The following is a 22997-nucleotide window of genomic DNA, read 5'->3' as shown; positions in this document are numbered from 1 at the left end:
TCTACTATATTTTTAATTGCGTGTGTTCTCAACTGTCGATTAAGCCGAAGATGAAGAGCCACCTCTGGGACTGCTAGCATCACTGACTGATTCGCAGTATGTGCTTCTGACAGGCGTGCAGCCTCTCTGTCTCAATGCGAACCGTGCGATACCGGCACGGCGGCCTCGTGGAACCCTCTCACAGCCTCAACGCTAAGGTTACGTCAAGCATCAAGCAACATGAGAATGAAAACCGAGGCTAGGCAAAGACCGCGCCAGGCTCAAACTGAATTCTCTAAACGCTGTTGGTGGGTTCAAGCATTGTCAGCAGCTTTACCTCCCACTGTCTTTATACCAGACCCCCCCCCCCCCCCCACAGGCCTGTAATGCAGTTGCCCCTCCCTGCAGCCACAATAGTGTAGGCTAATGTTTGGACCCAAAGTGGTCACCACATTCCCAGCAAACACAACCCAATCTTTAACCTCTTTACAGTGTGCATGATATACTTTGCAAGCAGGGGCCAAGGTTTTATCCATTATGAATGAGACCCATATTACTCTAGGCATTAGCAATGTATGAGCTGGGCTTTAGAAACACAAGGTCTGGGGTTTTTCTGCCTGCTTCCCCACCACTCCTTCTTCGCCATACTTTTTTTTCCTCCTTCCCAGCCACGTGCTGCTGCTCTCACACAGCCTCCCATGGATGCCCCGACTTCTGCCTGACAGCTCATCTGGCCGAGCCCGGCCTGTCCAATCGGCAGCTTCGCGAACGCGGCGAGTTTGAAGAGGCAGGACCGCGCCCGCGGCTAAAGCTCTCCACTGATCTCGGCTTCGCCCGCTCTCCAGCTCACCGCTCCTAACCTGGCCGACCCTTGACTCAGCTCCATCGCTCGCACTTCACCGTCTTCCTCGGTCTGATCTCGGTGCATCCACAGCCTTTGTGATAGTATCTGATTTCCCAAGGCCAGCCGGCTGAAACTTTAATGAAATGTAAGCATGAAGAAAAAGGAGCAACATCACGACTGAATATGTTCTATTCTTACAATCCCCATAGCTTACAGCTTTCGATACATATTTCATAATATCGTGGGTTGTTTAGTTTGCTGGAAAAAGTCAGACTGCGACAGCATGTTGCCAACATGTGTTGCGGACAGTTTAATTTCATTCAAAGACTCCTTCCTCGCCCGATCTAAGCAACAAATCAATGCGGGCAGAGCTGGCGACGGCGCGATTGTGATGACTGGAGCATCTTTTACTGCTTACTTTTAGAATTCTGGCGGTGTGTAGTTAGGTGGGAAGATGGAGCAAGCGTTCCCAGTGGGGCCTGGGACTCCTCAGGGCTGCAGCCCTCATCTCCACCTCCTCTTTCCATTCCCCACTGTGGGACAACGAGATTACAAATGCCCCCGGGGATAGCCCAGCTCCCGGCAGGCGCCACAGTCCCCTGCTGGCTGCTTCAATATTCCTCTCTGGTCCTAACATGGGTCAGCCTGATAAAAATTATGTCTCATTTATAAATGAACAAAGCAATGTGCTGAAGCCATTAACCTCTAGTATAGTGTTGCTTCGCATTACTAGACAACTGCAGTGTAATTACTGAGCAACACGGCTCGGACGTGGTGGATATGTGTGGTTTCAGAGCCCATTAATAGTTCAATGTACAGAATGTTATTAGCTACAAGGTAGAATATGAGCACTTTCCCCATGTTGTCCCCGTGTAAAAAGGAAATTAACATAGTTTCAGCTGCGTTTCAGCCACAACAAATAACGCAGGACAGGAAGGAGTGCGGTGAGCAGCCGAGCGGCAAGAGGCCTGGACGAGGCCTATTATGACAGGAAGCTCGACTCATCAGCCATTCAGGGTGCGGTAAGAGGAGACATAAATCAATGGCGTGCCAATTATGACACCACACTGAGCTGTGTGAGTGCAGGGAATTAGCCGCACAAATCTCAGTATCAGGTTCAGTAGATGGGCTGCTCTGGACCGGGGAGGCAACGCCGAGGAAGCACGGGGAGGAAAGGAGGGAAGAGCAGAAGTAAACACTGAAATGTGAGGAAACTCATTAGGGTTGATAAGGAAAAAGCAGTTCTCTCTTTAGGTCGTTTTCAGCCTATAAAAACAGTATCGTACATGGATGGGGGGGGGAAGGCTCTGTGCAAGCCCCGTTGTCAAGTGCTCACTGAACCACACAAAACCATTTGAGGTGAATACTGTAAGACTGTAGTCGCCACACATCAAGCACAGTTCTCATATTTCATTCTCTCACACTGAGATTTCTCTCTTACAAACATTAAACTTCACCTGACACCTCCCCCACTACACACTCGCACGCAGCCTCGCGTAGTGCAATCAAGCAGGCATCTGAGGCAGGCTCTGGGATGCTGGGAGCGCAGGTTTGAGGCAGGCGGCGGCAGCTTTCAGCTGGGCCCGAACACGACGCCTTGACACCGCCGCGCACGCAGCTGTATCCCAGAACTTAGATTCTGATTAAATGGAAACAGAACAGCCCATTAAAGTCATTAACATACATCTCGAGTATGCGTGGAGGGGGATGTGCACCAAAGGGTGTGCGCGCACAGTAATGTAGCGCATATATTAAGAAAAGATCCGCAGATAGGACTTGAAAGAGCATATCTTGCGAAAAGCTTATATATATTATTTATCACTCAGACATCAAAAAGGAGACTTTGTAATGACCTTTTTAATTCATATGCAAAGGTAATGCAGATTCTGAAAATGGAAATCCACCGAGAAGCGCAGGCGCAAGAGGCTGCAGCCTGACTGTCCTGGCCTGGCCTGGCATGCGTTTCCATTTCACAGCTGCCAGTATCTTTAATTTAATGTCACAGTGGATATGGTACCGCTTTATCTCACGGCGTATCGCGAAGCACATACGCCTCTTTAAATTTCGAGCTTAAGATGTGGTAGTTATCTGGCTTGTGTGGGGGGAAAAGGAAAAGGAGAATACGTGACTAACGTTTAGGAACATTTAGGCACAAACGACAGGACAGGACTCTTCGTGATGGAAACAGTATTAAGTTTTCAGATTTTTTTTTCTTCATTTTCTTTTTTTAATAAAGAAAAAAAAATCTAATAGCGTAAGACATTATCCAAGTTCTATTAGATCATCTTTTGCAGCATTTATCAAACACGTCCCTCTTAAGTCTCAAACCACTACTAAAATCCTCCATTAAAAAACGCCATGCATGTCATTAAGACAATCTACTAATCTGCAGTTCTTGACGTACCCGTTTTTTTATTATTATGATGGATTTACCAGCGAGCAGCAGTTTTCTAAACATACACATTTCAGAGAAGCCCGTAAGCTGTGGTGACATCTTCCCAAATATAAGATTTGAACACAGAAGTTTGATTTTAAAACCTGTTCCCTGCTGTCGTCACGTGGATGAAAATCCCAGCTATTACCAGGTCTGTCCCTTCCAGAGCTTTTCAATTTTTGAAATTCAGAAAGAAAAAACATACCGGTCACTTATTTTAAAAGCCAATTTCCCCTCTCTCATCTTCTCGCTGTGACAAACATTAACATATAGTGAAATTCTGACCGGCTGTCAAAGATGGCAGATGGGGATGTATTTCTGATCGCTCGTCACCTCCGGTCCACACACTGGGGAGCGGCCAGAAGCCAGATATTCCCAGTGAGCCTCTCGGGTCAGACTCCAGCGTGCGGGTGCACGCTCAAGTCATCGGGCCTGGAGGTTTGTTGCCTGCGATCCCTGCCGATTTTGGTTTCTGCTCATTGGCTGATAAATCGCGGAAGTTTTAATTGTACGCTGACCTTGACGAAATGAACGGACGTCATTTATCAATTAGGAGTGCAATGGGGTGATGTAGGGAGAAAGTGTCTGCTGACAGAATTATTTTTCATCTCATCTTTGGCTCAGTCAGCTCTACACTGTACACCTTTAAAAGGGTTGAAACAATTTTCATCTTGCAGTGATGATGGTGTTTTTTTTTATTGCTATTGCATTTTTTTTTTCCTCGCTCATAAAATCCCTCCCCTCGGTACGATCTGCCGCTGTTTACCAAGTATAATTCAAAAGGAGGAAAAAAAATAAAGAAAGAAATGTAAAAATTGAGAGAGAGAGCTGGTATGACCAGCCTAATCTGTGCGTGGGCGCTTCACTGTGCTTGCACAGTATGGCTTTTCATGACATGAACATCAAATCCCCAGAGAATACAGCTGCCATGATGAGATGTGTTTTTATGGGGATTTAGGCTCCGGAAGAGAGATTTGAGTATTACCTATTGTCAAAAATGTGCAATGTTAGGAGAGCTGCAGCAATGGAGGATGGGGATATTAAACGGGCCTGTTAATGTTTTACACAGTGTTGTTGATGCTCCTGCAGACCTGTAAAGTCTCGACAATAACTCTCGCTGTTGAGTGGTGCAGGACACTTATTGAATGGTGGCGAGTGGGAGGTGCATGAAAGAAGATAATTCTGCTCTTCTGAGGGTTTGAAGCGGTTGCATCCCCCCCCACCTCCACCCTCATCGGCCGTTTCTTAGCAAGAGCAGTCTAGCATGCAAAGGGACATCGTTTTTCATCCCTCACAAAAGGCTCAGTGAGCCCTGTCTTTAACCAGCTAACAACAGACCAGACTCGCCTTTAGTTCTTCAGACATCCAAATGCTGGTGGCGTTCGTTTTCAGCCAGGCGTCGGAGAATCAGCTCGGACCAGTTTTCTAACCCGGAGTGCAGTCCGGCAACGTACCCAGATAGATTGTGTGACCACGAGCCAGAGAAGCCCAGCGCCGACCTTTTGAATGGTGGGCTGCCATTCTCAAACACCGGGCCCCAGATTGACTTCGCCCTCAGCCAGATGAGAGAGCCTGCTCATGTGTGAACGGCTCTGACTGCTTGCATGGGCTCGCAGATCCAAATGCCCTGCAGGTCTGAGGGAGCATTTTACAGCCTGTTTAACAGTAACTTCAAAAATCCCCCTGTCCCATTTTTTTTTTTTCCACAAAGAGATTTCTCAGACATCAGGCCTTGGTTGCTGATTGCCTCTGAACGTGGTGTTGATTAAAAAGTCAGCATTGTTCAGGCTTTCTTGTTTTCTCTTTCTTGTGGATCCTGGGAGTACAAACAGCTCGATAGGCTGCGTGTGAAAGTCTTCGGGCCTTGTGTCTGACGAGGAACCCGCGGTGAGAGAGAGAATGGGGCCTGCTCGCCCAGCTTTTGGAATCCAATAAAGTACTTTATTTCAGGGCTGGGGCCGACGTGAGGCTAATCTTTGATCTGAACTGGAAGCTGAGGGCTCCGGAGTGGGCCACGCCGCCCGATTATTTATGGGAACTTCAAAGGTTCCGCTGATCACACTTGTGTCTCTTATCTAGCGAGAGAGAAACAGCCACAACAACAAAAAGTGACTTTGCAAAGAGAGTGGAAATTCAGAGCACGGAGAGGAAGGTGGGGATGAAGGCGTAAGCATTTGAAATAGAAGGGGGAAGGGTTTGGTGGGGCTCTGCGGGGAGATCTCCAGATTAGGATGATCAGACCGATGTATACGGGCCATCTGCCTGGGAACGCGCCTCCGACTCCGGCCGAGAGACGGTTGGACCCGAGGAGGATAAGTATTGCTCCTCCTCCCCTCTCCGTTCTCATGGAAGAGAGGGAACCCTGCTCTCCTTTCCCCACCTGCCTCTCGCCATCTCCCTCACTTCCTCTCCACTGCTCCCCCTCCATCCCTCCTTCCACTATCACCGCCGCCACCTCCACATCACATCAGAAATGTGACTGGCCTCAAACTGCTGACTTGCTCACAGTCCATTGAGTTTCCTCTCCTTATCAAATTACAGCCACCTCAATAACCCACTCGCTGCAGCACGCCGGAAGAAATGAGGTTTTCTCCACCGCCCGCCCCTGGCACTGCACTCTTTCCCTTGCTTTTTTCTCCTCTCGCATTTTTCTTTCAAAAACAGCAGACAGGGTGAAGAAGGGGGGTGTAAAGAGGACTGAGGGGGGGGTTGATGTGAATGTCGGCGTGTATTTTCGAGGGGGCGTTAGTTCCTAATGTTTCGTACGATGTGTGGAGGGGATAGAGACGGCCCTTCGCCTGCTGCACACTGCCGATTTGCAGACACGGGCACAAGTCCAGATGGCGCCCACCTTCCGGAAATGCATTTTTTACTTCCACCCCAACAAGTGCAGCGCCGCCGCGGCCCACCAAGACCCCTTTTTTCTGCCACCTGTCCTCGAAAACAGGCCGACGTGCCCGCTGCCGTCTTCCCTCCTTACCCCCGTTCGAAAGAGAGCCGCCGCTATCTTGCTGGAGAAGGTGACACAGTCTCATCACCTGTTCTCTACCTGCAATGAGAGAACTTTGGGGAGCCTACGAAACGGACCAAGCAAGGTCATCCATCTCATTTTGCGAGCGAAGCTGCTGTTATTACAAAGTCAAAATGAAAAGCCTCATCCCCGGGTCAGCTGTCTGACAGGTGATGGATGTCATTTAACCTTCCCAGCAGCTGGTTACTGGTTCAGATACCAAAGCAAATATGGTTGAAAACACCTCTCCGAGCCCAGATCCATTTTCTCCTGATGTGACATAGCTGGCATCGAAGAGTAATTGATTTATTTTTAACATCGGCGGCGTCGATGTTTTTTGAGGTCGTAATTGCGCCGGCGTTAGTGCATGCAAATGAGAGCTCGGATGAATTTACAGGAACTTGTGCACACCTCCCCTGCACACGCTGCTCCTCCGATGTGAATTAACATCAATATTTATCTTAGTTCTATTATCCAATTCTTACCTCATTCACATGCTAATTGCTACAATTACCATTAAATAAGGGCCCCAGTTCAGAGGAAATAACCTGCTGCTGAGCACTTGAATCACTGACTCGTCACCTGTGTGCACAAAATGCATTCACACCTACACAGGCACAGCCAGAGAGGAAAAGAAGAAACAGGAGGTATGTTAACATCTGCCTCGTGGTGGGTTTTTAAACCTCAAGCTACCTGACAAAACTACAGTGCAGCCACGAGTCGAGACGCGTTTTGGGGAGCTCTTCCTGTCAGTGGCATCGCGAGTGGTTCTCTGAAACAAGGAGACAGCGAGAATAACTGATTGCAAGAGGAGCCCAAATTGAGAATGAACACTCATGTATAATGATTGGATGCAACCCAGGGAGGGTTAACATGAAAGCCCAGCAGAGTGCCAGCCCCAGTTACCTGCAGAGCCGCAGTCAATGCGCTCTGCCTTCACCTGTTTTATTGGAGACGACGCCGGCGTGTCAGTGACAGCGAATGTCCAAGTTGAGTGCGAGTAGATTAGATTAACTCCCCTGTGAAAGAGCCTTGTCTGCTTCCATTGTGCATCCTGTCTAGTTAAAACGACGCAGGTATGCCATAGCAATAAGCAGGTGTGCTGACATCAGAGTCGTGTTGGGAACGCTGACGCTGATTGGAAAACCTATAGAGTATTCTTCAAACGCAAACACACGGCTGACGTGCAGCTTCCACCGGCCCTTGAGCAACACTCTTACGCTAAGATCAAGAGAGTGATTCTTAACTGCCGCTGGGGTATAAACTGTACTGCGCTACACCCACTGGACTCTGCGCGCGGTCCCTTAAGGGGGGTTTGGCTGTGCAAAGACATCCATTTTTTAAATGGTGGAAGACAGCAGGAAGGTGTTATTGAAAAAGGCCTCATGAGGAGGAAAGTCTAGAGGCACTGACTGCAACCAAAATAAAGGCCTAAAACCTAACTGGATAGAGACACAGAGCTCAGTACTAACTGAGTTGTAAACTTCCATTGCCCCGGGGTGCAGCCATATTCTGCTCATCAGATCAGCCTGTAACACAGGAGGGTGAATTCAGACGTCGTCAAGAAGACAAAAGGAATAAAAGCAGAAAGGAGCAGAAGGTGAAGAGTGAAAACAAAGAAAATCCAGATCTTCTGGCTCGCGCACTTTAATTGCAGTTGAAAGTTTTTCAGAGGAAACGTGATCCAAAGATGCTGAAGATCTTTCTTCGCGTGCAAAAAGTTTCTCCGTTTCAGTGCATACAGGGGGCTAACCTCGCTCCAACAGAAGTACGCATGAATAATGATTACCAGCGTCAGAGCTGTCTTGCCTTCAGGTCCGGCCCCACGCACACACCGCACAATCAGGGGAGCTGATGACCTTTGCTGATGGCAGAATACCTCAAAGCGAAGGCCTCTGAGTCGTAAAGTAGTAGACACCCCGCGCGAGATCTATTAGTTTGCTCTTTTGTCTGTAATAATCCTGACAGAACAAATAATACGCGGGCACATTCAGAGCAAAATCATTCAAAGCGATGCTTTGGGAACGAACGTGAAAATAAATTCTGTTTCGATAAATCGACCGCGCTCGCAGGGGCTGAAGTGAACGGAGGCCGTGGAGTGGATGGATACCACGGAGCGCTGTCTGTCTTACGCACACAAACCTCCCTCGTAAATTATCTCGAGCAATGTAGAATTTATGAGGCAGAGATATCTCACTGCCAGCCTATCATTTCCATGGCTCTGTCACCGTAATTCTCTCCAAAACTGCCCAAACCCATAGATAAAAATGGACACTGCAGCTGCAGATGAAAAAGTGCAAAGAGGCGAAAATGGACAATAAGCCAGTCTGGATGAAGAGACTGTGGGATTTCTTTTTTTTTTTCCTGACTCAAGTGACCGCTGCATCTGTAAAAGCGAGCAGGAAACATGCAGAAAGAGAGCAGAGGAGAGGACAAGTGTGACAATTAGAATTTGCTCTGTTTACGTTGCGTGAAATCAAGTGTCGGGGGAATCTGGCCAATTGGAAGATGAGTCAAATTGCCAGGCATAGGCTGCTTACATCTTTACCTCAGCTGGCGCGGCTCCTCTGCTCGACAATGGCTCTTACCTTTTGAAATATGTGTTTGTGTTTCCCTGTGTCAGTGGGAGTGTATGCGAGTGCGTGTGAAGAGATTTGGGGGAGCTTTTAGAGCGCTATCATAGAGTAGGTGGAGGACGGTGGAGTGTATCAGAGAGGGCAGTCCGCACATGCTGCCCTGTGAGATTGGATTCTCACCCATGAAATGTAAGCACACAGAAAAACGCTCGGCAGCAACAACCTCCAATTTACACAGCAATTTTCCACTCGCTCGCGACAGAACCAAATCGCATTTGTCTCCCTGCCGTTGATACCACGCCGCCCTAGAATTTCATTCATAGCCAGTTAATTAGCACTTTTGCGCCGGGCACCAGAAAGAGCAATCATTGGACAAAATGTGCAGAGTAATTTATTACAGTTTATTACAGTTCATTGAGGAAGACGGAACGTGTTGGATATTAGAACGATTACTTGTATTCGCGCTGATAGCAGTCAGCGTGACAGGAAGACGCCAAAACAACAAAAAAAAGTTATTTACCAAAAACAGCTGGACAGATAAATTAGGCCCTTTCTCTACATGACAGTATCTCCCCGGCTGCAGTGTTTCAACATTTCTGGGTGAAAAGCGACGTCTCTCAAGCTTTACTCCCTCCTTTGAAAACGTTAATTGCTATTCATTACTCGCTATTGCTGAATGATAACAATGTTGGGAGTTACAATTCTGAGTCATTAAATTAGCAGGAAGGGGCTGAATAGGAGGGGTGGGCAATAGAAAATCCTCATCCCCGTTAAGCCTCGCCTCTGTGTTTAAAGGGTCGCTTCATCCAAATTGGATTTTTTTTTTACTAATCTTTAGTAGTATCTACCCATGCAGATTTCTCCTGTTCGATTTGGCTGCCACGGGCATTCCTAGACATAAAACCACCGGGGCACAACTGAAATTGCACTTTTTTGCCCCCCTTGGTGGATTAAAACCTGCTATATGGACTTCCTTTGCTTAGCTTGCTGTTACTGCTGTTGTTCTGCTGCTGTAACAGTAACAATCCTACAGGTTTTAATAAAGATGTATTTTTTATTTCCAGATTTGTGTTTCAGGCTTCAAATCAGAGGAAACTGGACTAAACTGAGTGAAGAAATAAGAAAATGAAATAATTCGAGGCAGCTATTTATATGCAAAGTATAAAATATAGCAAGTAAAAGTGTCTTGGGTTTAGGGCTGGGCCATATTATACCGTTCACGGTAATACCGGTATAATGTTAGGCAACGATAGGAAAATGAAATATCGCGATAGAATGGGAGTAAAACGCGCATGCGCAGTGCCTTTGTTTTCATACGCACATGGCCGATTGTTGAGTGAAACAGATGAACCAGAATTGGTTTGTAAAAATGGTGCAACTTCTGTGATGTGGAACTGGTTTGGTGTTTGTCCGTCAGATACACAACAAAGCACATTTTTTTGCAGAACATGCAAGCGGCCGTTGTTATTGTCATATTTGTTGGACTAAGATGCTCTTAAATCTGGGAGTAATCTGGGTCCTAAACTCCGTATGCTTCAGGTCAAACAACACTGCAGCATCACTTAGAGTTAAAAACTGTCTAAATTCTTTCATCTTTAATAAAACGATCAGCATTGCTGCTTTACCAGGTGTAACTATGAAGTTTAACTTCCAGGCATCCATGAAAACTAAAGTTATTACATTTAACGGAGTTAGACGTTAGCAGGAAGCTAGCGGAAGTTAGCTCGCTAGTTTCGCTAGTTACCTAAGCATGATATAGCATGTTCTGACTGAGAGATTTCTGAAAAAAATCAAACGTACAGTTCTGCTATCACTTCCAACATAAATGAAGACAGGAAACTAAACAGCAGTGACGTTTGTAGGGTTACTGAAGTTGGGCTAGTTGGTATATAATGATGTGCTACGTGATCGCTAGCGACACAGCTATGTTAGCATAACATAAACAGTGAAGCTGGAGGACGAACACTAACACTTTTCCACTTATAAAAGTTAACGTGAAGGTTCTTCATGGTTAGAGACAAATGCAATCGCATGGCAGGATACTGTAAACGGACCAAACTTCAGTCAGGAGAACAACTGAGATAATCCATCCACAATACGAGGTTAGTCATTAATAGACTGCAACAACATGGGAATAGAGCAGCTGCCAGAGAATTCAACATTAATGAATCAATGGTACAGAAGTGGAGGAAGCAAGAAGAATGAGTTTAATAAAGTTTGATTTATCTGACTGCTTTGTTTCGCTTAATGTGCCTTATAATCCCGTGCACCTTATGGTCCGAAAAATGCGTACTGCACACTGCAGTTTAATGTTGCAAAGCACCTCTTTTTAACTTCAGTGGATATTATACATGGTTATGCTCAGGATATGTCAGCCCATTTCTACTGGAAATGCCTTTTGGTTAAACTTTCAGCAAGGAATTTGCATTTGCACTGTTACATTTTTATAAAGCTTCTTGTTTAAGTGAAAATAAATGGAAGGTTGTCTTTTTGCGCTAGTAATGTTGTGGAGTTGTATTTTGTCTCGCATCAATTATATCGTCGGTTATATCGTTATCGCAAATTTTCAAATATATATCGTGATAAATATTTTTGGCCATATCGCCCTGCTCTACTTGGGTTTAACATCGTTTTCATTTCATCATTAAGTTAGTCTGGATGCGTGTTTCACAGGTGTCAACACGCTCGCTGCCGTGCACGGACCTGAGGTTAGCCGTGCTGCTTTGTCATTCCTAGACCAAAAAACCCCCTCGTCCTTTACACAGCAGCACAGGCGATCGATACTGGGGGACGTGCCCCGCTAAAAGGGGTCTAGCGATGCTGATGACTTCTCCTGTAACGCAATAATACAGGATCTACTTTTACTTGAGCTGCTCAAAATACTGAAAAAAGAAAGATTATAAATGTTATAAGCAATCAGTCTTTGCCAAAAGAATCTGGTTAATACAATGAGCCTGCTGTCCACATTTTTCTTTCATGTCTTTTGTATAAATTGGTTCCATTAGTAATTGTTCCCTATGCAGCAGCAGGAAAAAGATAATATTCACCTTCCTTTTATTGACTTGCAAAGAAATTTCTCAAAAGTTGGACAGAGACATTTAAAAAAAGAAGCTGTTTTAATAAAAATCCCATGTTTGAAAAATTTTCTTTTATGTAGTTTGAAAATATTTTTGCTTAATATGGTCTGCGGCGAATGTGAATTACTGGCCAGAGGAATTAGACGGAGAGGTCGAAGTGCACAGTTGGCATACAAAGCAAAGGTCTTTAATGGAGCCCACCGATCCACTGAGTCTAGATTTCTGGTGCCAAAGCTGGTAACAAATATTAGAGTGTGGAAAAACTAAAAATCAATATACTGGTCGGCTGCGATGACGAGCAGGCTTCAAAACGATGGGACGGGGAAATAAGAAGAAGAAATATGGAAAACATATCAGAAAATGCCTTTTTGTGACACGTGCGTTTCAATGACGTCATAAAGTATTATTTGGAGTTCAAACTTGGAACAAAAAAAGCCAAATCAAAATAACAGCTGATCAGCTAATTGCTTCATGCCTGAATGAAGGTTGTCTGTAAGTCCAAACTACCAAATGTGACTATATGTGCAAACTTATCAGCTAGTAATTAAAAGTTAACCAGACTCATCGTGTCTGAATGGTACTGATTTATATTTGCTTTCTTACAAACAAAAGAAGGAAACTGCTGTTATTTCCAGAGCCTCGTAGCACCGCTTCTAAAGTATCTGCATTACATCCAACTAAGCAACAAAATGTTATACAGACAACACACGCACTGATCCTGATGTAGCTGCGATAGGCCCACACGTGCACGTCAGCCTCGAGTCTTTAACACTGAAGCCCAGGTGGTTTCCATTTCTAGCCGGCGGGGACGGATATCGGAGACAAACATTAAATTTGTCAGCTATTGTTCTGCGATGTGTTAAATCTGCAGCGTAAAACGATCCCTTCAGGCGGTGAAAGTAATTACACAAACACTGTCGACCCCCTTCTAAGTTTTACCTCCATAGGTATCGTGGCTGCTTTATGTAAAACGATGCAGGTACGCACCGATGCCGCCATTTACGCGCGCTTTAATTCTACCAAATCCAGCAAAACAGAGCTTCACCCGCCTCTAACGTATATAATGTCCAGTGCACGAGCTTCAAACACATTAACACTGTGACACGTCTCCTTGGAAAACCCAGGATTTCTGCTGTTGCGTTTACAGAGACGGCAAAATATCACTAAAAGTAAGAGAGATGGAAAAAAACGACATTTTGCTCAGTGTAATTTACTTGAACTGACCCATCAGGCCAAAACACAGTCAACCTGACACCGACCCTCGCCATCACCGCTAATGCAGCACCCGCCCGGCAGCAGCGGCCGACATAGACGCTTTTGCGCTGCTTGTGCCACAAACACACACGAGAACATTCCTTCATTAAAGTGGCCGCGCTCGCCTCAGTCTCTGCACAAAAACACCGCCCGCTCGCAAACACACGCTGCAAGGTGGACGCGCGCGCGCCCGTGAAGGCTGTAATCTGTAATTTGTAAGTTCCATTTGTTTTTAACACACACCAAAGCAGTGGTCCTGTGGGACCTAATAAAACCTCATAAGCACATGGAGAGGAAGCCCGAGGCGCTGCTCTTTCCCACAGATCTCACCTTGATAGATGATTTTAGAAAAACACAGAGGCGTGCTCCACTAACAAAGTGCTGCGAGAAAAAGCAGTGATATTTAGACTCTCCATCTAAGGAGAGGAAAAGCGAGGAGGAGGAAGAGGAGGAGGAGGGAGGGCGGCTCTGATTTGAGGTAAATTACATGAGCTTCTCTCCTTTCTTACCGATTACCCAAAGCAGAAGCAGAGTAATCAGCGAGATACCTGTTTGGCTGCCTGCGAGGAAAGAGGCAAAACAACGTTTTCTTCTCTCCTACTGCTCACGCAGTGCAGAGCTGAGATTAACTAAAGCAAAAGGTCCCATTTTTTATTTTAAAGTCCATCCCACAGTCGTTCGTATCGCAGTGGTAAAAAGGAGTAGCCGGTGGAGGAACCCCGGCCATTACTTTATATGACTTCAGGTCTCTAAAAACCAGCGTGCCATAACCGGCAATTTCAGATGTCCAGCTCTGCATCCCAGAAATAATAATAATAATAATAATAATAATGATAATAAAAGGGCTCATTTAATTTGGGGAAACAAAAACAATTACCAGCCTGCCTGAGCGGAGGTCAGCTCCCCTCTGCGGCATCTTGGTTTCGTTTCAGAATACCTGTAGACTTTTTCAAGGAGAACTTGAAATCAATTTCAAGGCCCATTTAATTTTATACACGCGTACATGCTGACCCACAACAGCATAGTTCAAATATTGATCTTCTTTAGCGGGTGACCCAGGGTGCCTCTTAGTAGTCAAAAACAGCAGCACGAGTGCATCCTTTAAAAATGAAACGCTGAGACCGGGAGGAGGCGGCGAGGGGAGAGAAACTTCTTCCTGACGTGAGGAATCATTTCCCCAAACTTGGCTCCCGTGCATCGTGCTCGCTGCTCCGACGAAGACGGATAATGACCTTTTGAAAAACAAAATTTGAGCGTTTGTCTGGAGATCTATTTGTCGGCGTGCCTTCTGGCAGTGGCGAAAACACGCTTGCAGGAGCACAAGGAGAACTGTAATAATGCTTTGCTGTTCACCACTGCCATTAAGCTGCTGGTGATAAAAAGGTGCAGTGCTTTTAATGGCTTGTGATGGCTTTTTTTTCTTCTTTCCGCTCTCACTCGTACGGCCACTCTGTTAACTCAGCACACAGGGTAATACGTCTCATTTGAGAGGATCCCGCCGCGAGGAGAATGCTTGAAGGACAGTGTGAGAGTGACACCACATTATAAACATAATAATCACAGCTGGCTAAGATACTGCAGTAAAGAAATAATTGGACTCAAGCTGGTCTGGCTGCTTAAGCATTTTAGCGTGCCATTTGTAGAAATAGAAAAACCTCAGGTCAGGTTTTATTCTCAGGGATAAAAAAAGAGGCTGCAAACAGTTTCTACTGCGAGGTTATCCCCCTGTCTTCATGCTGCTCTGACTGTATGGGCTGGTGTGTGTGTGAGAGAGAGTGATGTAGTTAGAGCTCCTGCAGTGTAAAGACAGGGAGGCGTCGTGTTGTGCGTCTTGTCTTTCTCCCTCTCGGCGTCTCCTCCACCTGCTCAGGCTCGCTTTGGCCTGAAGGAGCACTCGGGAGAACCGAGAGGCTGAGATTCCTGCGCTGTATTAAGTGGCCTGGGTGGGAAATACTGCAGTAGAGCAGCAGAGCAACCGGCAGCCTTTATTCTAACCTCTGTGTCTTTCTACGGTAACAAGAATCAAGAGAAAATCTCAGAGTTTAGACAACATCCAAAGGGCGGTGAGTTTTTCACGTTGCATTAGCAGGTAGCACAGAAAACACCACCTGTGGTGTCATATTTCCTCATTTCTGTGCAATGCACACCAGTAAATGTTTAGCACAGATGTTAATTAAAAGCTTCATTAGATATTTGCCTCCGTCTAAAAAAAAAAGGAAAGAAAAAAAGCGACGGCTAATTATTGCGAGGTGAGGACATTTGCGACTGCAGCTTTGTTTTCCAGAAGTTGAGTATATTAGCATGAGCGGCGCCGTGAATGCTAATTTACTGACACTACAGGTCCAGAGCACTCCAAGCTAACGCTCACCATTAATGACTGGGAGATATTTAGCATTATTGGCAAAATGTAAATACACATTTATCGATGCGCTGCACGGCCCCGCGCACGCAGAGCCCTGCACCATCCACCTACAGATGACAACAGTTCCTCACGGGGAGGCAAATAAATAGAGATATGTCAGCTCAAATATGTACGTTCGCATTAAAAATACAGTCAGACTCCCAGTGGAGAAGTCTTTGTTGGTGAGTAAACCTATTGCACTGTTTGTGCCATTCTTCTATACAGGGAACAAATTTAATTTTGTTCCATTTACAAAGGTCTAGTGGAGTAAGACGGTGGGTAGCCTTAAGAAAAGCACACACACACACACACACACACACACACACACACACACACACACAACCTGACTGTGAAGTCTCTGTGAAGAACAAGGCAGCACTCGCTCACACACCAAATGAAATTTCAAAATAAACGACTGAGCTGTGATTTACAATTCTCCTCCGGGGCAGAGAAAAGTGAGAAAACATTTCAATCAGTCCCTCCGCCTTTGTTATGCTGCTATGAATCAGCTGTTTAAGGGACAAAACAGCTGAACAGCGGCGAGAGAAAGACTCTGAATGATTTCACACCAAAACACTGAACATATTGAGAGGTATATTCTAGAGCCCATGAAATTGGGTTTAAAGTTTTTTTGATTTGTGCCTGATTGAATCTGAGTGAATTGTGCTCAGCTAAAACTGAAAAACAACAAAGCTGGCGTCGCCTTGTGATATAATGGAATATTTCAAATACACAGTTTATCTATAGAAACACAACAAATGAGAATCAGATAGCCGGTGAAAGCAGATCCCTAATCACAACATCTGGGTTTGGCTTGCAGGTGTTTTTTGTGCTTTTCTTCTTGTTAACGGTTTTCCTAAAAGATTAAAACCGACAACGCGTTCGTCCATCTTTCTAGGCTTTTACACGAGAGGAGTTGGGTCACAGCGATTCTGAAGGTGGACATCTTTCAACAAATTAGTCCGGGGGCCATTTTCAGTGGGGTTATGGGAGCAAAGGGGAAAACACAAACAAAAAGCTAGATTAATAATAAGGAATATTAAGGACAAATAATATGATTCGTTGCCATTAAGAGCCACGGCTGTTGTGTTTTAACCCCTTTTCCCCCCAAGATGTCGTGGGGGAGGTGGCAGGCCCGCCGAGTCCCATTGGCCTTGACTCACTTCTCAGACTCGTCTCCAATGTGCCCACACGGGCCTAACGAGAGCCCACGTAGAGACAAAAACCTATTAGTCCTCCCCAGTTACAGACAGCATCTCCATTTACAGCTGTCAATAGTACAGCTTGGCCTACAATAATTATCCCCCAGGAAGGAGCCGTCTCTGCACGGTGCGCATTAGCCCGTCCCCGAGAGACCACCAACCTGAATCCTTTGATATCTAAAGTCCCCCTGAATAGTGGCGCTTTGGGAGGCAGCATCAAGGCCCGAACTGAGGGGGGAAGTGTGTCACGAGTATTCCCACTACTCTCCTCTCTGCATTCCTCGCCTTTAACCAGATTTATCAGTGTGTGAGTGTGTGTGTGAGAGAGCAAGGAGAGAGTCGGTACCAGTGCAGGCGTAAAAAGAGATCAGCGTGAGTAGGAAGAGGAGAGGAGGAGGAGGAGGAGGCCGCTGAAACCAGAGAGCCCGGGCAATTCCTCGCAGGATCCACCGACATGAAAGGATCGCCTCTTCGAGGTGACCTAACCGTTTAGAGCGATACCAAAGCCGTGTACAGTTAAGGGGGAAATTCAAAACACCCGGCCCGAAGAAGCCACAAAAAAGAAATCAATAGATGCAACAATAACAATAGACACCGGCAGAGTGGAATGCCACGATAGAAAATCCAATTACAAATCAAAGGAAGACATTTTTAGAACACGGGAGATCTCGAGATAAGTCTGAGGCAAAGACTGGAGAGAGATGTGACATCAAGACAATAAGAACGGGTGCTTTTTTCCTCTTTAGACATAAGTGACGCTGAGCTTCCCGCCCAACAGCACGTCTTAGATAATAGAGCTACATTTACGAGCGTCGCCATATGCCCACCCAGCGCCTGGTAAATAGAAAATCCATGAGATGCCATGTTTTTATGACTCTGAAGACAGCTACTAACTACCACCAGCAAACCTGAGCTACCCCCGTTAGCTTCAGCTTGTACCATAAATATATTTATACTTTAATACGGGCCTACAGCGGTGAGCACTGCATCCCATAAAAGTCTCACCACACTGTAATTCATAACTCCTTCAATATCCAGCGCCATAACTCACGAAACGAGCCCCTACAATACAAATTGAGGGTAGAGGAAAAGTGACATCATCCTGCGGAAGGATGAAGCCGGCACCCCGTGTGGCGGAGAAACTCTCCCCGTGTCGCGGAGGAGGAAAGGCCCTTCAGCGGTGGTGTGATACTGCCACTTTTTGTGCGCGCGCGTGTGTAATCAGAAGCCCACAGTTCTCCCACCACACCGCAGGGAGTCTCTCCTTGTGTTAATGAAAACAAACATTTAGCTGGGATTTATATGCACCGCAGCCGACTACAAAGAGCATCAAAGCAAGCTGCCTGAGAACACACACCCAAACACTGCTGCACACAAATAAAGGCAAGGTATGCTTTGCTAATCTTTTATGTAATAAACTCCTGTCTTCCTGTGATATCATGCAGCACCATGTTCACACATAATAAGCAAAGCTGTTCGGAGCCCAACTTAATACAGTGTCTTATTTGAAATGCAAACAAACTGTGAGGCAGAGGCTATCACCTCAATCTATTCCCCTTCTGTTCGCTGGCTGTCATCTTACACGAGCCGATGCTGCAGCTCTGCACTGTGGCGAACGGGAGGAAGCGGGAGAGTGTCGGCGGCGGGGGGAGGAGGAGGAGAGGGGAAAGGCGGGGGAACACAGGCGGCATGCTACGAAGGATGGGTGATGTGGGGGAGAGACGCTGGCCACAGTGTGACTCAGAGGGTTGCTTCCTCTCACAGCGCTGCAGGGCGAGGATTTACCGCAAAGAAGGAGGAAAAAAAGAAATAAACAGAAAAGAAAAAAGGAACAAAAGCTGCTGATACATTAAAGGGATTTGAAACAAAAGGGGGGATGTTTCATGAAAATAGCACACAGGAAGTTTCAATTTCAGCTCTGACTTGGACTTTAAAGGAATCCACTGTGGACCAAAACACACGCGCGCACACACGCGCTCCAGAGGCTCGTCCCGAGGATTTGGAGGTAACAGGATGTAGTGGAAGGTAGATGCACCTAAACTCGCTCGCGTTACATCGTGCTCGCTTGTGGAAAGGCGCTCAGAAGGATCCACGTGTCGAATCAAGACATTTAAGGTTGTGGTCTTCAAAGCGTTTTTGTCCCCTCAAATTTGCAATAAGCGATAACGAACATTCAACCATTATTCGAGTTTTTGGAGGCGGCTTTGGCTTCCTCCACAGTTTGCGTGTGCTGATGACACCTGGCTGTCCACATGCCCTGCACCCCCCACTACTCCCCCCCCCCCTCCCTCCCAATCACAGCCCGGCTGGTGGGGTGTGCCCACTCTGGACAGATGGGTGGGAGGTGGTGAGGGCCATTACCGTGATGGCGTTGGGGAGAAAGTGGGAGGAATACAGCTCAAAACGGGAGATTGAAAGCAGGATTTTCCGGTGTCGTTATTTCCCCTCAATCACTGCAGTAACACACTCTGTTTACAGCAACACATGGTGCCGGTAGTAAAAACAGAATTGGACGCTCGACACCAACCCCCCCCCCCCCCCCCCCCCCCCCCCCCCCCACGCACCCATCACCCCACCACTAACAGCGCTCCCGCCCCCAACTCGCTGAATTAAAACATGTGAATTATTCAGCAGATAGACAGGCGCACGGGCTCTTAAGAGTCACCTTGTTGTTGATTTTTTCACCTCCCTTCAGAAGATTGCAGTCTTCAGGTTTCACAAAACAAGGGGATCAGTGACAGAATCAATTTCCAAAGGAGGATGGCAAACACACTCGCGCACACGCACAAAAAGGAAAAAATCAATGTTAATTTGCTGAGAGATATAATTATTCAAAGTGTTACCACTATGAGAAAAATTAAGGGGTGAAGAACGAGGCGCTTGCTTTGTTAAATTTAAACAAATCTCACGGTGAGAGCAGTTTTAGTTTAAACCTTAATGTGTGTTTTAAACAAATAGAGATTTTCTGTTGCCCGTAACCACATGAAATCAAAGGATTATACGGCAAGGATAGTCCAAAAAAGGAGATGACCAAGAAATGTGGACTTTTTCTTTTTGAAGCTCATAACAAAAATAAACTGCACACATTGTAATAATAATTCAAATAGGAGCGATCTCGTGTCATCACTGCTTTGTTCGTTACTCCTCAAAGCCCTCGAAGCTTTAACTTCCTAAATTCAGGGTTAAAATTTAAATTCGTGTCTTGAAGATTCATGTGATTTTAGCAAACACAGGCAGGGATCAGACTGGGTAACACATGCACAACTACCACATGTAGATAAACGAGGAGTGTTTTTTGCAGTCAGCTACAGAAAAAGTTGGCATCTACTTGCATAAAAAAATCTGAGATAAAGAAGCAATTTTTTAAAAGGAATTTTCCCATTTAAAAACACAACTAACTGTAAAATTGCCTCATCTTTGCAGCACAGAAGTGACAGAGCACAACAGACTGACCGAGAAAACATTTCCAAGCACAATGAGTCATGAAGCGACTGTTGTACACAAACACTGCGTGCTCCCACGTCACAGCGATCGCTAATTCACTGCTTTAATTTCACTCAAAAAAAGGGAGGCACTGGAGAGAGAAGAGGAAGACGGGAGGCGATGAAGAGCGGGACGGTTCAGAGGGTAGAATTAAAGGAGGTGATCCCCGCTCCACCTCCGCCTCCTGCCCCCCTCTTTCTACTCCTCAAAGGCAGGCTGAGGGTCAAGGGTTAGGCGGGTGAAAGTACTCTGAGTAACAGCACAAAGCGAGCGCGATGCCGTCACGTGCTGCCAAGGAGCGCACGGAGAGACGAAAAGGGATGCAGAGCGAGGGAGAGGAGAGAGAGCGAGGGTCGACAAAGCGAGCATCGTTCAGTCTTACCTCGGGCAGGTAGAGGAAGGCAGGGGGACACTGGAGCGAGTGAGGTAGCATCCCGGAGCCGGAGAGCAGGAGGCAGCCGGAGTTGGCCATGGAGCTCAGCGTGGGGTGACGGGACGCTTTGCGCATTTAGCAGGGAGATCCTTTTGCTCTACTCTCGCCTTCTTCTCTCTCTCTCTTTCTCTGGCTCGCTCGCTCCCACTCACTTACTCACTCTCTCTCTCTCTCTCCCTCCTCGGATCAGTTCCCTTCCTCTGCCTCCTCTTGCCTTTTAAATTTCCCTTTTGCTGGCTTTTGTGTCGCTATTGAAGATGTAGCAGGGAGGCGAGCGGTGCGCAGACAATGTGCATGTTCCACGTTTATCACTATTGCACTCTCTCTCTCTCACGCTCGCTCTCTCTCTCTCTCGGTCTCTGCCGAGCTCTCTCTCTCCCCTTTTCTCTCGCTCACTATCCCTGGCGCGACTCTGTTTACTTTGTGTGCGATAAAAGCCAACATAAGCATTCAGACACAGAAGGGGAGGTTCTGTGCAAGCTCGGGAGGAGGAGGAGGGGTTGAAGAGCCGACAGGGGGTTGGGTAGGTTAGGGTGGGGGTATGAAAGAGGTGCTGGTAGAATGAAAGGGGGGGAGGGGGGGTACTGATGAAGTCCCTGGTGGATTCATACATCAAACGGGCTGGCTGAATAGCAGAGGGGATGTGAATGACATTAGAACAGCTGATCCTGGGCATTAGCACCTCGTGGGACACTGCATGCTGCCTTTTAATTGCGGCCCCCCCATCCCGCAAAAGCACACATAAACACACACCCCCCTCGGTGGTCGGGCAGCACCTCCCTCTCCTCCGCCTGTGCGTGCGCGCGCGCTCAAGGACATAAACCGCACGGCACGTATAGCAGATCTATCCGTAAAGCCAGGGGAAAGTGCATTTACACAAAAACAGGCTGTGATTAGGCCCAGTCGTGACATCCCTCTTCATCTACTCAGCTGTAAACATGCATTCAGCCAAGCATGTACTGTAGAGCACGCTAAACTGTACAAGAAAAACAACTTCGAGCTTCCTTTTAATGTATTTTTCTGATTAATTCTCTTTGATACTGCTTTAAAAGAAGCAGACAAAGAGAATGCACAAGATGTATTCATTACATCACGGGCACCAGTTGGGTATAGAGATTGAAGTCAGAGGGGGGAAAAGCAAGAAATCCAGCTTGAATGTTATCCAACGCAGCCCTGGATTCAGACCCTTGATGTTTCAGCAGAGAAAGGCAGAACTCGGGTCATCGACTGGGTTTGGCCAGATGTGTTTACTCTCGAGAACGTCATCCAAAACATTTGATATATTTAGAAATTTGTCTAATAATGTTCTCTCTGTGAATGTAAGTTATTCCTGCCATTAATAACATGCAAGGTTAGATTCTCCAAAGGGGCTTTGACCAGTGCACATGCCTAGAACTGATGCTGGTTCTTAATCCCAATACCGAGAATGGGTTTAATGCAATTTCCCTACAAGGATCAATCACGAATAACTTAACTTTGCTAATTCAGCTTAACCTTATTCCAAATATTCATGAACCTCTGGAGAAATTTAAGGCATGGATGTAGTATGATCCAGACTGACATTAAACTATTAAACTCTTTACTTGATTTTTGTCTTTTGGGTTCTTGTTGAAATCGACTGTTATGCTCATAGCTTTGGATTTTCAACAGAAGACAATAGGAGTTCCTTAGACATGGATAACATGAGGGATGCTGCCTTCATGTGAAGGCCCGGAACTGTATTGGAAAAAGGTGACGAGCACGGATCAGGCTTAAGGCTGTCAATGCTGAAAATCAATGATTCGAAGCATCAATTGATCCGACTCTAATTCTATGAGTCGAGCATTCGTTTATCCACAAGACAGAACGTTCTGTGCTCGTGGTTGACTAATGAGAAACTGAATCTGAGGTGCAGTGATTCTCTTCATTTAGAAGTACCGGCCAAAGCTTTGCTTTCAAAGAAGGTGGCCTTGTGGATCATTTGTGTGTAGCGCAGGTCCGGTGTAGCAGAAAGTGAGTGACTGAGGGTGTAAGATGTAACATTACCAGCACTTTGCTGCAGCATTGTGAAGTGCATGCTAATAGAGGTGATTAAGTGATTGTAATCAGCTGCAAAGTGTTTAGAGATGCCTGAGTTTCAGTGTAACAGTTATCTGATTGTTGTGTAGCGTGTTGGGTGCCCTATAAGAAAGGAAATAAAGGTCCAGTTCATGTAGCATTGTGGCACTTTCTCTTCCTGCCTCGTCTTCATCGCGGCAGAGTCGGTCCGAACAGTAAAGGTTACCAGTTAACGAGACAGGCTAGAGCAAAGTAACAGCAGCGTTT

General features: G+C 46.3%; 1 protein-coding gene across 14 annotated transcripts in view; it reads right to left on the bottom strand.

The window, feature by feature from the left end:
* LOC101487767 (RNA binding protein fox-1 homolog 3) overlaps nucleotides 1–22997 on the bottom strand; it is a 431072-nt gene that overhangs the window by 78968 nt on the left and 329107 nt on the right. Inside the window, exon 1 of one of the 14 annotated variants that reach the window (XM_012920565.4) lies at nucleotides 20643–21099. The exons of the other annotated variants lie outside the window; for them this stretch is intronic. Within the exon in view, the coding sequence (XP_012776019.1) occupies nucleotides 20643–20768 (126 nt within the window). The 5' untranslated portion in view covers nucleotides 20769–21099. Of the gene's footprint in view, nucleotides 1–20642; nucleotides 21100–22997 lie in introns of those variants that run through there. 14 annotated transcript variants of the gene reach the window in all.

This window comes from Maylandia zebra, linkage group LG4 (assembly GCF_041146795.1).
Source record: "Maylandia zebra isolate NMK-2024a linkage group LG4, Mzebra_GT3a, whole genome shotgun sequence".
Classification (NCBI taxonomy): Eukaryota; Metazoa; Chordata; class Actinopteri; order Cichliformes; family Cichlidae; genus Maylandia; species Maylandia zebra.
The sequence above is the reverse complement of the archived record's forward strand: the minus strand, read 5'-3'. Positions and strand labels throughout refer to the sequence as shown.